We start from the raw sequence: 17,474 nt of genomic DNA on the forward strand, positions 1-17,474 counted from the left end.
TATATATACTTCATACGATCCTGCGATAAAAGTTAATGAAAATTTATCAATTTGTTAATTCTGATTTTTTTTGACTATTGCAAAATGAAATATCTGAAAATTGTTGATGAATTTTTTTTTCCAATTGATATTCAGTTATGTCTGTTTTCACATTAAACAATGACAGTTATTTACATAGGATATGATTTTTTTTACGTGATTCATTAACTAAATTCAATATTTTTGAAAACTTTCGTGCCGCTATTTTGTTGTCTAGAGGTAATTATGATTTTGAATTTTTTTTTTTTAATTTCAATTTTGAATTGTTTAAAATCGATTTTTTTCATATTTTGATTGTTTAGATAATTAGTTGAGAAATAATTTTGCTTTCAAAAAATCATAATTTACACTTTTGAATAGTTTGACAAAACAAAATTTTTTTCATTCATCATTTAATTGTTTATTAGTTTAACAATTTGTTATAAACAAATATTGACCAACGTTATATTTTTTTTCTGGAGCAGAAAAATATTATGAAAACAGCTATATATAAAAGAGTGCCTTAAAAAAATCATATAAATAATTAAATCATAAAATTATAATAAATGAAAAAAAAATTTATGGCACTTCTTCATATATAGCTGTTTTTATAATTTTTTCATGCTTCAGAGAAAAAAATTACGTTGGTCAATATTTGTTTATAACAAATTGGTAAATCGATAAACAATTAAATAAAAGATAAAAAAATATTGTTATTCGCCAAACTAAATTATGATTTTTGAAAGCAAAATTATTTCCCAACTGATTTTCCAAATGATCGAAATATAAAAATCGATTTTAAACAATTAAAAATTTAAATTAGGGAAAAAATATTAAATCATAATTATCTCTAGGTAGACAACAAAATGGCAAAAAAAAATTTTTCAAAATATTGAATTTCTCTATCTGTTTCATATCCTATCTTGATAACTGCCATTGTTTAATGTGAAAACAGAAATAGCTAAATATCAATTGAAAATAAAATTTTTATCAACAATTTTCAGATATTCCATTTTGCAATAGTTATAAAAAATCATAATTAACAAATTAATAAATTTTTATGAACTTTTATCGCAGGATCGTATGAAGTATATATATATATCAGAAGGGCTCCACGAAGTTTCAATTTTATAGGCCAATCATTTATATTTTTTATCCCATTATTTATGCGAAAGGAGATTGAGAAAAAATTTGTTAGTTAACAAATGAATAACTTTTTGAAAAATGACGATAAAACTTTTTTTCTACGGGACTCGATTCATTGAAGTGTTAAGAAGATACTAAGTTTTCTACAAATTTTTAAAGTAACATTTTATGTTATAAAAAAATTATTTCTTTTGATAAACTCTCTTTAGCGGCAGCGCGTGCATGCTGTCACAGCCGCGCGGAACCCTATTTTCAACGTCAAATTAAAATTATGAATAATGGAGATAGAGTTCCGGGAGTCGGGACTTTTTTATCGAAAATTTCCTTCTCTTCAACGAACTTTTTTCAAAATTGCTTGAATAATAATATGTTTTTAGTTATTAACGACAAACTAAATACCATTTTTTTTTAAATTTTATTCTGTTAATAACAATTCCAATTTTTTACCTGCACCCAAATCCTTCAAAAACATTTTTCTAGAGGTGATTCCTAATCGAATGAGCTATCGCTCATATTTTTAGGACCTTTATCCCTATTTTTCATGTTTTTAAACTTGTTGATTAGACTATACAGTGTCACACATAAAGTTCGCGAGACATGAAAGTTATTTTCAATAATAGATGTAATGAAAATTTGACTTCGCAATCAGTTTCTGCCAACCCTCTTTGGCGGGTTGGTTGTCCTAGTTCATCTTTCACTGACTGAACCACTATGCATGCTCTTTTTGGCGAGTGCATTGACTTGGGATGTGGAGGTTGAGCAAACCGGCCATGCCTGCTTCCACGTAGCCCCGCTGGATACGGGAATGACAAAATCACTTGTGGTTTTGTTATTCCCTAACTGAATGGTATTCCAACGATGGCTTAATCCTAAGGTGTGTATCCATTCCGAGAGGATGAATGACACTGAGCCTATCAGCTGTCTCTACTGAGTCTTCGAGCTCGAGTCACGGCTCTGCCGTGATTGACTTTCTTTCCCTAGCTATTCGTGGGACTTTTCTGGACATAGTAAAAATTCTTTCTGACGCTGAGTCTACAGAGAAGATGGATGTCGAACTTACGACTCCAACTGACCTCCCTGTGGATTCAGATCAGAAGCGAGAGCTTCTCAACTCTCCAACTCCTGATCCAATAACTGAACCTTAAAAACAGGTTTGGTGGTGCAGCCAGGAAACGACCGAGTCGTCTCCTCAAGATCGGGGTATCTTATTAAACCGCCTTGCACCAAATTCTTGAGCGACGTACGCAGAATATGTCTCAGGTGGAGGAACGAACCCCCCATGGGCAGGTTAGCAAACGTTTATGCTCAACTGATGATTCACCAAAACCAGAGGCGATAAAGCTCTGCACGGTTGAATCTAAGGCATCGTCAGGTGTAGCTGATGATGGGAAGGTTGTCGCGGGTATGAAGGTGGGAATCTTGCACCTTGACTTTCCGACTAACTCATCAACGATGGAACAGCAGAGCATATACTTTGTGCCTGCCCCGCTGGAGACCGAATCAGGTTTTTTAGAGTTCGGCAGAGCCGTACTCTCACCATCTGACCTGAAAGACCACTCACCATACAAACTAATCAGCTTCGTTAAGAAGCTGGGTTTGTTTGGCCGAGTGTGAATAGGTGTGAGCCACAATAAACCCTTGCGGGTTGCGGTGAAATGTCGAGTAGACCCACTCTCTTTGGACCTAACCTAACCTAGTTTCTGCTCGAAAAATGAGTTCAGAACAGTTTTTTTTCTTTCGTCATGTGCTACTCTTAACCTGTCAAATTTGACATTTGTCAAGAAAAAAAGTTGCCAGTTTCCAATTACATACCATTGTTCAAAATTTGGACTTTCGACTGTCACTTCGATGATTTTTCAATTTTTTTTTTTTATTTTTTGAATCTTTTGCTCTATCGATTGCAACAAAACATGATTCAAACTGATTTGGATTTTCGAAGTATAAACGTTGATATGTCAGTTATCTAATAAACATATTTCCCTTCATCCTTATTACACTCGTATCCCTTTTTTCAGCAGATCTGTATCACATCAGCTGCAGATGAATTCGAAATATTTTGATGCAGTTCACACCCAACAGTGTTAATGTTGGATGTAAATAATAATAACGCTCCTTGAGTTAATTTCATAAATTTTGTATTATTTATTTTCACCATTAGATATGTAAATAATATTCAACTAAAATAACTATAACCAAATTCACAACAAAACATCATAACATTCATTGATTTATCTCAGTAGTCTTATAAAGAACTCGAATTCATCATTCAGTATGCCATTTTTTCCATTCTATACAGACTATAGTCCTTTCGTTCACAGACTTTGTGGCATTTTCAATAAATAGGGGATTTATGTTAGCACTACTCTACCGAATGGTATTCTCTGAATATTCTATTCTATTCCTTGTTTGCAAATGGTCTGTGCTTATAAACTTTGTATTTCAGATAGACCCATAAAAATAGTCCAGTGATCTTGGTGGCTAATAATCTTCCCAATCTCGTCCTATCACTTTGCCCCTTAACACTGTTTCACTTCTACCGTTTGGTGAATCGCTGCCCCGTCAAGTTGATACCACAAATTTCGTTTCAACACTCAGAGGCAGATTATATAAAACTTCAGAAAACTGATTCATTATAAAATGTCTGTAAATGTCTGCGTTCAAATTTTCTCTTGACAAAAATGGTCCAATTATTTGGTTGTACAGGGTGTAACTAAATAAGTGTAAAACATTTAAGGAGGTGATTCCTTATCGAAATAAAGATAGAATCTTTCATATGGAGAAATTTCATTGGAGCATCCCTTGTTAAGATATAGCCCCTTAAAAGGGGTACATGAAATTTGTATAACAGTTTTTTTCACAAGCACAAAAGAAGTTACAATATTGAAATCAAAGGGGTGGAAAACGCAAACCCTAAAATTTATTTCCAATGTAACTTTTTGTCTTATAGTTTGTTTACAATTCAAAAATTCATTTCGTATAGCCTGTTTCATTCTAAACAAAAGATGTCTGTTGAGTTTTTTGCCCAAAATGGAACAGTTCGCAGCAAAAAACAGAGATACATCGTCATAAATGCGAAAATACGAAACTAATCTATCTAGTAGGTTGCTATTAGCGATGGTGACAATAAAATTGGTATGACGCTGTCAGTTTGTGAATTTTCGAAATTGAATTAATACTAATTGTGTGTTGTTGTTCTGTTCTTAATTTGTTACTTTAATCATTCACTTGTTATTAAAATGCCATACACGAATGAGGAAATGGCTGATATGCATTACGTTTACGGTCCGTCGCAGGGGAATGGGTTAGAAGCTTCTAGAACAGCTATACTCTAAGTGTGTTCCGCGGAACCCTACAACCCGTTCGCTCTAAGTTTGCCGGTCTGTGGAATGCGCGTATCCTCCCCCACGTGACAACAAAACTTATAATGTATCATAGTTTTACCCAAATATGTACGTACACAATTTTTATTGTTACAATTAAATAAAAAATATTTTTATATTATGTTTTGCTGACGCTACTTTTCGAACGTCATACCTATCGCCAGCGGCAAACTTAAAGCGAGCGGGTAGTATACTTGTGAGCGCGCAGTCTCTTTGATAAAAGCCGCCTCTGAATTAGACGCTATAGTTGTCAACAAGCGACTTTCGACTCTAACTTCAAAGGATAAAGTCGATATTGTTTACAACGCAATTTTTAAATTTCTGTTTTTATTTTTGCTTTTTGTTTATCAAAGGTGGCGACTCGAGTATTTTCGAGAATATTTGAGATCGAGTCTAGGACTAATTATAAGAGCGGCGATCGCGCGTCGTCAGTTGACGATTAGCGTTCGGAGCGATAAGTTACTACCTACTTACAAGCTCGCTAGCGAGAAAATAGTGTCCATTGTTTTACTGCCTGCTGTATTCTGTTGTTTTATACATTTCTTCACTGTACCTAGGTACTAAATTTAGTCTCTTAGGTATACGCAGTAACGATTGTGCATTATTTAAACCCCACTATCCTGACGTGTAACATTATAAATAAAGAAGAATGGAACGTTGGCTTAAAGGTGTTAAACGTGTTGCAACAACATCTTCTAATGACGCTGAATGTTCAAAAGCAGTGCGCGCGGAGAATATAGCAATCACCGATCCAAAAGATGATGCCACGACGTCAAGCTCGACGGTTTCAAAGAAGAAAAGAAGGAAGTATGATGAATCTTATATCAGATGAAAAATCTGCAAAGCATCTTTCTACTGTTCCGCTATCAAACGATACTGTTTCACAACGAATCATGATCTGGCAAGCTACGTCAAACAAGAACTAGTTACACGTCTACAAAATACACGATTCGCCTTGCAAATGGACGAGTCGGCTGATGTCGCTGGTTTGGCTATCCTGCTGGTTATTGTGAGATATCCATATAAAAGTTCTTTTGAAGAAGACATGCCTATGTGTTCACCGCTGCTTACAAACACTACCGGGGAAGAAATTTTTAATAAAATAAATATATTTTTTGAAGAAAATAATCTCAGTTGGAACAATTGCATTGACATTTGTACAGATGGGGCCAAGGCGATGACAGGTAAAACAGCAGGAGCAGTGTCACGAATGAAAAATAAAGCGCCTAATTGTAGTTCCAGTCATTGTAATCTGCATAGACAAGCACTTGCGATGAAGCAAATGCCGTCAAATCTAAAATTAGTTAAGGATGAAGCGGTAAAAATAATTAATTTTATCAAATCACGACCACTACAATCCCGATTGTTCTCATAATTGTGTGAAGATTATGGCAGCAAACATAAAACACTGCTGCTCCATACAGAAGTGCGATGACTGTCTCGGGGTAAAACTTTAACAAGGCTATTTGAACTTAGAGCCGAGTTACAAATGTTTCTTTCAGCAGATACTTCTTTTAATTTGAAGGAAAATTTGTATGATAAAACTTGGTTGTTCCGATTGTCTTTTATGGCGGATATCTTTCAAAAACTTAACGAATTGAATTTATCGTTGCAAGGTAAAAAGACAACAGTGTTTCAGGCCTATAATAAAATAACTGCTTTTAAAAGAAAATTAGATTTTTGGATCACTTGCATTGGTAAGAAAGAAATAGAAAGCTTTACGTTACTCAGTGAGTTTGTTAGCGAAAACGACTCAGAAATGTTTGAAGATGATGTGTTTGAAGAATTGGTCCAATATCTCAGTTCGATGCGCGCATCTTTTGAAAAGTATTTTCCCGAAGAACACAATACAAAAATTAAAGTGAATTCATGGATTTATAATCCTTTTTTTACCCAACTTGGAAAAGCCCGAAAACATGTCAAACGAGATATATGAATCTCTTTTAGAAATGTCATCAGACACAAGTATGGACTCACTGTTCAAAACGACGCCTCTCAATGATTTTTGGTGCAAAATCCAAGATGAATATGCAATGCTTGGCCAAATGGATATTCTTCTCCCGTTCCCAACTACATATTTGTGCGAAACAGGATTCTCTACCTACGCAGCCACGAAAACAAAATATCGCAATAGACTGGACGCCGAAGCTGATATGAGACTCCAACTTTCTTCCATCAAACCTGATATCAACCAATTGATGAAAAATAAAAAACAGTTTCATACCTCCCACTAGTTAGATTTTTTCTTTTTTAATGTTTTCTATTATTGTCCTTGGCAAGTGGTGAAGTAAATAATAATTAGTAACTGTTACAGTGTACTTTTATTATGCTGATTAATAAAGAATACACTTATAAAAACAATTGTTTTATTGTAGGTTTCCATCAAGTATTTTGCTTCCCAAAAGGGTTCCGTCATTAAAAAAGTTTGAGAACCACTGTTCTAGAAGATATGCTGAAATCCTCAACGGCAGCATCCTTCACAAAGAATATTTGCTCGACTTCATCAACGATTACGAGAATAAGGTTCATTCGACAAAAGAACACAGGATTGTAGTCGCCATCAAGAAGTACGAACACCACAACTTGAGGAAGCAGTTCTTAATTTGATTGAAGAACAACCTACTACCAGTAGTAGAAAGATTGCTTTCCAGCTAAATGTTGATCATATGATGGTATTTCGAATTTTAAAGGAACAACTCTTATACCCTTACCATCTGCAACGAGTACAGACACTGTTATCACGAGCCTTTCCGAACCGTCTTGAATTTTGCAATTGGATGCTGGAAATGATTAGAAGAAATTGTGACTTTCTGCAAACGATAGAATTCACAGACGAATGTAGTTTTTCTCGGGACAAGATTATTAATTTTTTTGAATAGGATGGCGACCGTTGAATATGATTTTGATTGTCAAGTTGGCGGGAATTCGGTCTAAATGTTGAAGAAAACCAATTTCTAAATTATCGACGTTTCGAAACTTTATTGTTTCATCTTCAGGACTATGAAGTATAAGAACAAGGCATACATATTAAAATGGAAATTTACAAAACAGTTCTGTTTTAAACAAAATAAATTATGTAATATAACAATCGTTAAAAAATAATAAACGTTTCGAACCCTTTACAAAAAAACAACGTTGATGAGTACTTACATTAAGGGCGGCTTTCCGAGTTGAAGGGTGAAGTGAATAATTTCGACATAAAATATAAATACGTATACATGTTCCTGAAAGACGTTGACACAGACACGAAGGGATTAACAATCTGAACTGTCTGTAAATCGTTCTTTATAATTCAAAAAAACCCATGAAAGAAATGAGAATTGTATTTGGAAAAAGCAGTCGGTTAATGATTCCAAAGTTAGTTATTGTTTGATTTTCTCTATCAGATTGAAATATGAGGTGTGTAAGTTTTCAATATCCGACCTTTTGTTAACGCTTTTTCTTCCATGTTTTGTTATTTCAATCATTTCGTTCAGGATTCTTTTTTTTAGTATCTTCTGTTGTCCTATATAATACTGACTGACTCATAATCAAACGTATAAAGGAACGATTGCAATGTTCTGCAAGGCTAGTAGGATTCTTCATTGTTTTTAGTAGGTTGTGTATATTTTTACAATCCCTGCTATGATCAGTAATTCTTCGTTTGAGATACCTGCCTGCTTGCCCTATATATATTTTCTCACATTCAGCACATGGTATTTCATAGACAATATTGGTGTTTTTGTTTTTATTCTCGTGAATAAATGATTTTCAATTGTATTTTCAGATTTCATACTAATTTTAATTTTTTTTATTTTCTAGAGTATTTCAATCTAATAGAAAAAATCAAACAATAACTAACTTTAGAATCATTAACCGACTGCTTTTTCCGAATACAATTCTCATTTCTTTCATGGGTTTTTTTGAATCATAAAGAACGATTTACAAACAGTTCAGATTGTTAATCCCATCGTGTCTGTGTCAACGTCTTTCAGGAACCTGTGTACGTATTTATTTTTCATGTCGAAATTATTCACTTCACCTTTCAACTCGGAAAGCCGCCCTGAATGTAAGTACTCATCAACGTTGTTTTTTTGTAAAGTGTTCGAACCGTTTATTATCTTTTAACGATTGTTGTATTACATAATTCATTTTGTTTCTAACAGAACTGCTTTGTAAATTTCCATTTCGAAATGTATGTCTTGTTCTCATACTTCAGAGCCCTGAAGATGGAACAATAAAGTTTCGAAACGTCGACAATTCAGAAATTGATTTTCTTCAACATTTTGACCGGATTCCCGCCAACTTGACAATCAAAATTATTATTTTCATAATTACAACATATGGGCTGATGAAAACCCTCACGCTATTGTCGAAACTAATCATCAAGAACAGTTTTCTCTTAACGTGTGGCTCGGAGTTATTGGGGAGTTATTGGGCCTCATTTTCTACCTCCTCGATTGAATGGTGAGGCATACGTTCAATTTTCAAGAGAAGTGCATCCAGTACTGCCGGAGGAAGTTCCTTCGGACGTCAGAAGGGATATGTTTTTTATGCATGATGGGGCTCCCGCCCATTTCAGTCAAGTAGCACGTAAGCATTTAAGTGAAACATATGCAAATCAGTGGATAGGTCGAGTAGGACCACAGAACTGGCCCGCTCGAACCCCGGATCTCAATCCTCTCGATTTCTCTATTTGGGGCCATTTACAGCATTTGGTTCATCGTACTCCTGTTCGCGATGTAGAGGACTTGAGCAACCGCATCATCGATGCGTGCAGGGTAATCAGAGAAACTCCAGGAATATTTGAGCGAATACGTGGCTCAATGCGCCGACGTCTAGACGCATGCGTAAACATTTACTATGATTTCTACATGTTTTGTTATTGATAAATCAGTTTTGTTTATTACCCTTAAATCGTTTAATGCAGGTACTAACTACAAAATACCAATAAATCCAGTTCGCATTTCTGACGATGAATCTCTGTAGATGTTCGTAAAATAATTTTTTGCTGCGAACTGGTTTATTTTGGACAAAAAATCCAAGAAACATTTTTTGTTTAGAATGAAACAAGCTATCGGAAATGAATTTTAAAATGGTAAACAAATAAGACAAAAAGTTGCATTGGAAATAAATTTTAGGGGATGCGTTTTCCACTCCTTACAACCATGGGGTAAACCAAATAAATTCCAGGCTGAGTTTCTTTTTGGTAGTACAAAATGTTGGGTCAATTTCGAAATTGTAACTTTTTTAGTGCTCGTGAAAAAAATTGTTTTACAAATTTTATGTACCCCCTTTAAGGGGCTGTATCTTAACAAGGAATGCTCCAATGAAATTGTGTGCTTTCAAAAATTTGTTCTACAGCGACATCTAGTGGCGAGTTACAGGAAAATTGATAGCCCAAAAACCTTCTCTATGAAGAATTAATTATACATGTCAAGTTTCATTACGATCGGTTGAGTGATGTAGAAGTTTATCACTTACCAACCAACCAACCAACCAACCAACAAACATCCATTTTTATATATTAGATTATAAAATAGTTGGGAAATTATCATTGAAGTGACAATATGGTAATGAAAATAAAATAGTATCTGAAAGCATTCTAATAAAATAATTTCATTGAAGCTACAGGAAACAGTTATAAAATAATCTTGAAATAGTTTCATAACTATCATGAAAATCTCACAGAAAAGTGTTATAAAACTGCTACATAACAATTTACTTTTATAAGAAAATAAGTTTTATAAATTAGTTGCAAAAACGTTTCTGTGATAATTTCCTGACTATTTTATAATGGTTTTTTAATTTTATTTCATGAACGTTTCAATGACAAATTTATAAAACACTTCCATTGCCTACAACTGTATTGTGTTCACCGATCATCTAATATAATCAATTAGCATTTTGGAAGTAATTATAAAATACTAATAAAATAAAACTGTTGCAACACCATGAAAATATAAAACAACTTTGCTGGTTGGGTTTATATGAAAGATCCTATCTTTTTTTCGATGAGGAATCACCTCCTTAAATGTTTTACACTCATTTAGTTACACCCTGTATAGTAGAAAAATTAGCGGACCAAAAATCGATCATTGAGGTACACCAGACTTCACATCATGTGGGAAAGATCTCCGATTGTCAATTCTCACAATAATTTTTCTGATCTCGAAATATGAACCCATCCACGAAAGACATTTGCCACGGAAACCCAGTTCACTTAGCTTGTTAATTGTAATATGAGTATTAATTGAGTCGAAAGTTTTCGACAGATCAAAAAATAAGACTCCTACATACTTTTTCATATCTGATGAAGAGTGAATATTATTAAAAAGCGCTATATTTGCATATACAGCGAAAGATTCGAAAAATTAAAAAAATTGGAAAATGTTGAAGTGACAGTAGAGAGTTCCAATTCTGAGCAAGCGTATGGAAATGGAAATCGACCAACTTTTTTTAAGCATTTTTCAAAAAATGATTTTTTGGGGATCTTCCATGATATCTAATTTGGCAGGTTCAGAGTAGTACACGACAAAAGGAAAAAGGCTGTTTCCTACTCATTTTTCAAGCAAAATCTAACAGCGAAATCAAATTTTCGTTATATCTTTCGATAAAAAAACCTCCATATGTCGCGAATATTATGTGTGACAGTGTATGAGGCTAATTATTCTATGCACATTCACTGTATCTACTGGCCTATTAGGATCATAATCAACACGTATGCAGTCTCAAATTGTTTTTTTCAGAAATCCTATTTATAATTTCAGGAATCAGCGAGGAAGACCGGAAATGTTTGATCGAAAACGTCAGTATCATATTTCACTCTGCAGCTTCCGTTAGATTTGACGATCATCTTAAAGACGCCATCTTCACCAACGTGAGAAGTACCAGAGAAGTCATAACCTTGGCTTCTGAAATGAAATCACTAGAAGTATTCGTTCACGTCTCCACACTGTATGCTAATGCCGATAATCAGATTCTGGAGGAGAAATTATATCCCAGATATGATTGGCGAGAAGCAATTGCTTTGGCTGAAAATTGCGATGAGAGACTTATTGAAGTGATGACACAAAAAATAATCCATCCGCTCCCGAATACATACACTTTCACGAAATCAGTTGCAGAATTACTCGTTGATGACCTGTGCAGGAACAAATTTCCTACGGTTATTATAAGACCCTCTATTGGTGAGTACAATGATATCGAAATAAAACAAAGAAGCGGATATTCAGTTGGTTCAGTCAAAAAATATTAACTGTCAATTTTGAAAAAATCTTCTCCATTCCACTTGCCAATAATTAAAATATAATTATAATATAATATAATATAATATAATATAATATAATATAATATAATATAATATAATATAATATAATATAATATAATATAATATAATATAATATAATATAATATAATATAATATAATATAATATAATATAATATAATATAATATAATATAATATAATATAATATGATATAATATAATATAATATAATATAATGTAATGTAATGTAATGTAATGTAATATAATATGATATGATATGATATGATATGATATGATATAATATAATATAATATAATATAATATAATATAATATAATATAATATAATATAATATAATATAATATAATATAATATAATATAATATAATATAATATAATATAATATAATATAATATAATATAATATGATATAATATAATATAATATAATATAATGTAATGTAATGTAATGTAATATAATATGATATGATATGATATGATATGATATGATATGATATGATATGATATAATATAATATAATATAATATAATATAATATAATATAATATAATATAATATAATATAATATAATATAATATAATATAATATAATATGTTTTAATGATGAACGAGAACGAGAATGTTTCCTGCTTATTCATCAAACTCAAACAACTGTTCATGCAGCTGCAGTTTCGTAAGAAGGTATCATCTTTCCCTCCAACCGATTTCCTGGAGTCTTTGAAGTCCACTAGATACTCGTTAGGACAACAAAAGGATTGTTCTGAATTCTTGGGGTTCTTGTTGAATACTCTTCGTGAGCAAAACAATAGCAAAATCAATACTCCCAGCCGCTCTGGACTGAATGATTCCGTACAACCCATCTCGTCTTGTGTTTGTAAATCTTTTGCTGGAAAAATCCTCACTTGTTTACTTTGTGGTAAATGTTCAAGAAGTACTGAAAACTTATGTGAATTTCTGGAACTTCATCTAGCTTTTCCTAATACGACTAATTACCAGTCCGTGCAAAGCTTATTGTTAAATCATCTGAAAATGGAATTTTTAACAGGTGATGATCAACTGTATTGTCAAACATGCGCCAAACTAACTGACTGTTATAAGGAAACAAGTATATCTGAGGCACCAGTCAATCTAATAATAACACTGATGATATTCAAACAAGACTCAACCTCTAACGGAAGCAAGAAACTCTTTGGAAGGTTCGAAATAGATGAACATTTCAACCTAGCAGACCACTGTTATAATATTCATGCAGTCATTGTTCACTGTGGTTCTGGCGTTGAATGTGGTCATTATTACGCCTTGGTCAAAGAAGAAACGGACTGGTTTAAGTTTGACGATAGTCGTGTCACGAAGTGTTCTGGCGATGCATTGAATTTATTGGAGCCTCTGGAGACACCCTACATTTTGTTTTATGAGAGAGAGGACATTGTTAGATCAAGATCTTTAGATGATGTGGTGCTGCAGGTTTTTCCGGGTTTTCCTGCAGCTGAAAAAGCAAATGCGCCACTGGAATCAATGAAGTCGCCCCGGAGCGCCAATTAATTTTTATTGTTGTATTTATTTTATTTTTAATGTCATAAATTTTATATAATATCACTTTTAACAGACATAACATTCATGTAATATATAAAATTTCATTTCATTTACCAATATTTGATATAATATTGTAAATTTGGCACGTCAATTAAATACAATAGAATCATGTAAGAAAATAAATGATGAAAAGACAGATTGAAAACTGAATCATCACATTGTTACACATAAAAATATTTTAAAAATATGATTGTATAATTTAATTTATACCTGTAAAATTCACAACAAAAACAGGTGCATATGGGACAAAACAAAATATTTACACTGCATAAAAGTTAACACAATGAGGAAATAATTTAGATTCCTCATTTCTTCTATTTTCAGTTTGACAGGTCATTTATTTCTACTCATAAACTCGTCTATACTATAAAAAGCATTCAGTATCAAATATTTTTTCATTCCATTTTCAAATGAAGATGACTTCATTTCTTTTTTTTTATTTAAAAGGAAAATCACCGCATCAACCACTAGGGTTATTAACGGTTACAGTAGGTACATTAAATTTCGTTAGAGATGCCAACATTTTCCAAAAAACTATAAAGGGAAGTAAAATCTGTTTAAAAAAAATCTGTTCAAAGTCTGTTTTTTCGTTAATCAGCTGCCGCTCCCATACGAACGACAACTCTCAGAAGTTGAGAAACTTGTGCGAGCTAAGGACTAACGCGGTCTTACCTTTTAACGTGTGATTCCCAACACAGCAGAATCATTCAAGCTTCAACCAGATAAATTCTCTCGAGAAAAATATCTGGTCGAGGCGAGAATCAAACACACGACCTTCCGATCGTGAGTCGGACGCACTACCACCGCGGCCAATTCCACGGCCAGTTCGTAACATCCAATGCATTGGTGAGGTCGCTTGGTAATCCGAAAAATTGTCTTTCTTCATCTGGGCAATCAGAGATGAAATGTTCAACACTCCTCGTCACACTGCAGGTATCACAAATGCGAGGCTCTTCATGCTTTAGGAGATGTAGATGGGTAAATTTCGTATGTCCAATTCTCAGGCGTGTAAGTAAAACTTGCTGTCTGCGGGTGAGAGCTCGGTAATTTTGAGTGACTAGATTCGGATTGATGGCTCTGAGTTTATTATCATATAGGGATTGCCACCCTTGCCTCCATCTGTCGCATATGAGCTCTTTGATTTGGAGATAAACGTCTTGATAGGGCACTCGTTGGATCTCTCGACAGTCGAGCTTCTGAATCGGCCCTTTCATTACCCTTATTCCCATATGAGGAGGAATCCAAACTATCTCAATGTGTTTACCATCCTGTAATAACTTTCCCAGTTCAGTCTTAATAGAATAGATACTGGAGAAAGACGGCAGTCGATAAGTGTAAGTGGTGGTATCTGTTATCACAGCGGCTCCTACTCTGACAACTGTTTTGGAAGAATCGGTATACAGGGTGTCCCTGGACTTCTTCTTTTCCTCTCGGGAATGTATAGATGGGGTCAAAATATCACCAGTACTTCATATAACTTTTTTTCCTAAAATCCTTCGTTACCAAGTAACGGGCCCTCGAAGTTACAAAATGAAAAATGTTTTCATTTTTCAAGTTCACTTTTTCAAGTTCACTTTTCAAGTGAATATTCAAAATCATCCAAATTTTGGTAATTGACTAAACAAATGAATTCCTTCGATGAGCTTTCATGCAGGAGTCAGTTGTTTTGCTACAAAGTCAGGAACGGACTACCCCGGTGGTCCACACCCCAAAACTTTGAAATGACAGATATTTTTCAATATTTTTCAACAAATTAAGGTTTGGACAATTTTATGAATAAAAGTACTCGTGTGGAAAGTCGATCGGAGCAACGAGTCTTGATAAAAATGTAGTTCTACTCGACGACATCAAACCCGCTCGTCCACCATTATTTGAAATGAATAATTATCAAAGCAGAAATAATAATGATAACGTTAATTTAACAACATTTATCCTGAGATGTCTACCATTATTCGAAAATATTAGTTTTTGAGGAAAATGGAAATGATAGGTAAAATGTTCATAACGAATTTTTATAATGCAAACACGTTTAACTAACGAAACTCAAAAGCCTCAAGAGCAAACAGAAATGAAAAATCCGCTACAGAAACTGCTCGATATGACCACCTTCTCTCTCTATACATTTTCTTAGTCTGCGAAGACACCCTCTCTGTACTTGAAATAGCATTCCAGGGTCGTTTCGTATGGCTTCACAATGTAATGTTATTCTATTCAACAATGCATCTCTTGTGTGAATAGGTGTAGCGTAAACAAGGCTTTTTAGATGCCCCCACAGAAAGAAATCCAATGGATTTAAATCCGGAGACCGCGATGGCCATGAATATGGCCCACCTCTACCAATCCATCTATTGTGGAAAATATGGTTCAGATGGTCACGCACAATCAAACTAAAATGAGGAGGAGCGCCATCATGCATAAACCACATATCTCTTCGGGTTTGCAATGGAACATGTTCCAAAAGTCCATTCAAATCGTTCTGAATGAACTCCAAATAACGTTCTCCATTCAATCGGTCCTGTAGAACGAATGGTCCTATAAGATGGTTTCCTATGATACCAGCCCAAACATTCACGTTGAATTTCCGTTGGTGTTTGGTTTGCAATATCCCATGGAGATTTTCTTCGGCCCATATATGGAGATTATGAGAGTTGATAACTCCATCTCTACTGAAACCTGCTTCATCAGTGAATAAAACTCGATTAATAAAAGTCATATCATTTCTTTGCCTATCCATAAACCAAATGGCATATTCCAGTCATGCTGGAAAATCTTAAGGTGTCATGGCATGTACCTTCTGGATGTGAAATGGGTGGAGCAGTTGTTCCCTAATTATTCTATGAATAGTGGACTTGGATGTATGGAACTGTTGTGATAGATTTCTGATGCTCATTGAAGGATCATCAGCGACGGCTTCCAAAATATTTTCCTCCAATACAACGGTACGTACAGTCCTAAGAGCGCCCTCACCACCTCGTTTTGGCAAAACTGTACCTACAATGATATCGAAATAAAACAACGTGCTCAAATTAATTATCAATTATTACATACCTGTCTCCCTCAAGCTGCGATCGACACGCTCGAATGTTTCTCTTGACGGTACCGTTCGATTGGGAAAATGCTCGGAATACAGACGACGAGCTTCTGCAGCATTACAAAATGCTCGTCCATAAAATACATGCATATCTGCATATTCATTGAATGTAAACTGTTCGGCCATATCAAAAAAATTCAAAATATCCTATAGAATATTCACAATACAATGATAGTCATATGACAACGCACCACTCAACAAAACAAAATCGCATTCCAGTTCCTCATTTTTTATCAAAACTTTCTAAAAGGTTTTTTTGTCAACATCTGTGAAAGAAATGGAACATAATTATTCCCTGGATATTTTTCACCTGATCATGTGCAGCCGTTTTTGTAGTTCATTCGTTTGCTTTTTATTAGTAGTGTAAATATTTTTTCCCATGTGCGTTTTTTCAGCTAAATTTAGATTCGTGTTAAAGAATTTCTCCCATAAAATTATAATTATCAGTGAAACTCCTCAACAGTTTAGCTGTGAAGAAGAATTTGAAACATTCGAATGTTGAGTTTCATGAGATTCAGATAACTGATCAACACGAAACGTGATTATTCCACACGTATTATGTACATACAAAATATGGAATGAATTCGATATTTCATAGTAGAGTAGCTTGTTAGTTTAAAAACACCACGAATCTACAGAACTTGATATTTCTTTTGAAAAAATATCTGCTATCACAATTGTGACTTAAACTTCCATATAGGTACTGTACTTTTTGTTTACGACTTCATTTTAGCATACTTTGTATTATTCCTGTTATAAATGTTGTTGAATTAACGTTATCATTATTATTTCTGCTTTGATAATTATTCATTTCAAATAATGGTGGACGAGCGGGTTTGATGTCGTCGAGTAGAACTACATTTTTATCAAAACTCGTTGCTCCGATCGACTTTCCACACGAGTACTTTTATTCATAAAATTGTCCAAGTAACCTTATTTTGTTGAAAAATGTTGAAAAATATCTGTCATTTCAAAGTTTTGGGGT

General features: G+C 33.9%; 1 protein-coding gene across 2 annotated transcripts in view; it reads left to right on the forward strand.

The window, feature by feature from the left end:
- The window catches only part of LOC111516686 (putative fatty acyl-CoA reductase CG5065), a 78,042-nt gene that overhangs the window by 24,867 nt on the left and 35,701 nt on the right, over nt 1–17,474 (forward strand). For both annotated transcript variants that reach the window (XM_074176625.1, XM_074176624.1), the window contains exon 3: nt 11,294–11,713. In XM_074176625.1, coding sequence (XP_074032726.1) covers nt 11,294–11,713 — 420 coding nt within the window. The remainder of the gene's footprint in view (nt 1–11,293; nt 11,714–17,474) is intronic.

Source organism: Leptinotarsa decemlineata, unplaced genomic scaffold (assembly GCF_025532065.1).
Source record: "Leptinotarsa decemlineata unplaced genomic scaffold, Ldec_3_MD MMD2_tig00001973_RagTag_RagTag, whole genome shotgun sequence".
Taxonomy (NCBI): domain Eukaryota; kingdom Metazoa; phylum Arthropoda; class Insecta; order Coleoptera; family Chrysomelidae; genus Leptinotarsa; species Leptinotarsa decemlineata.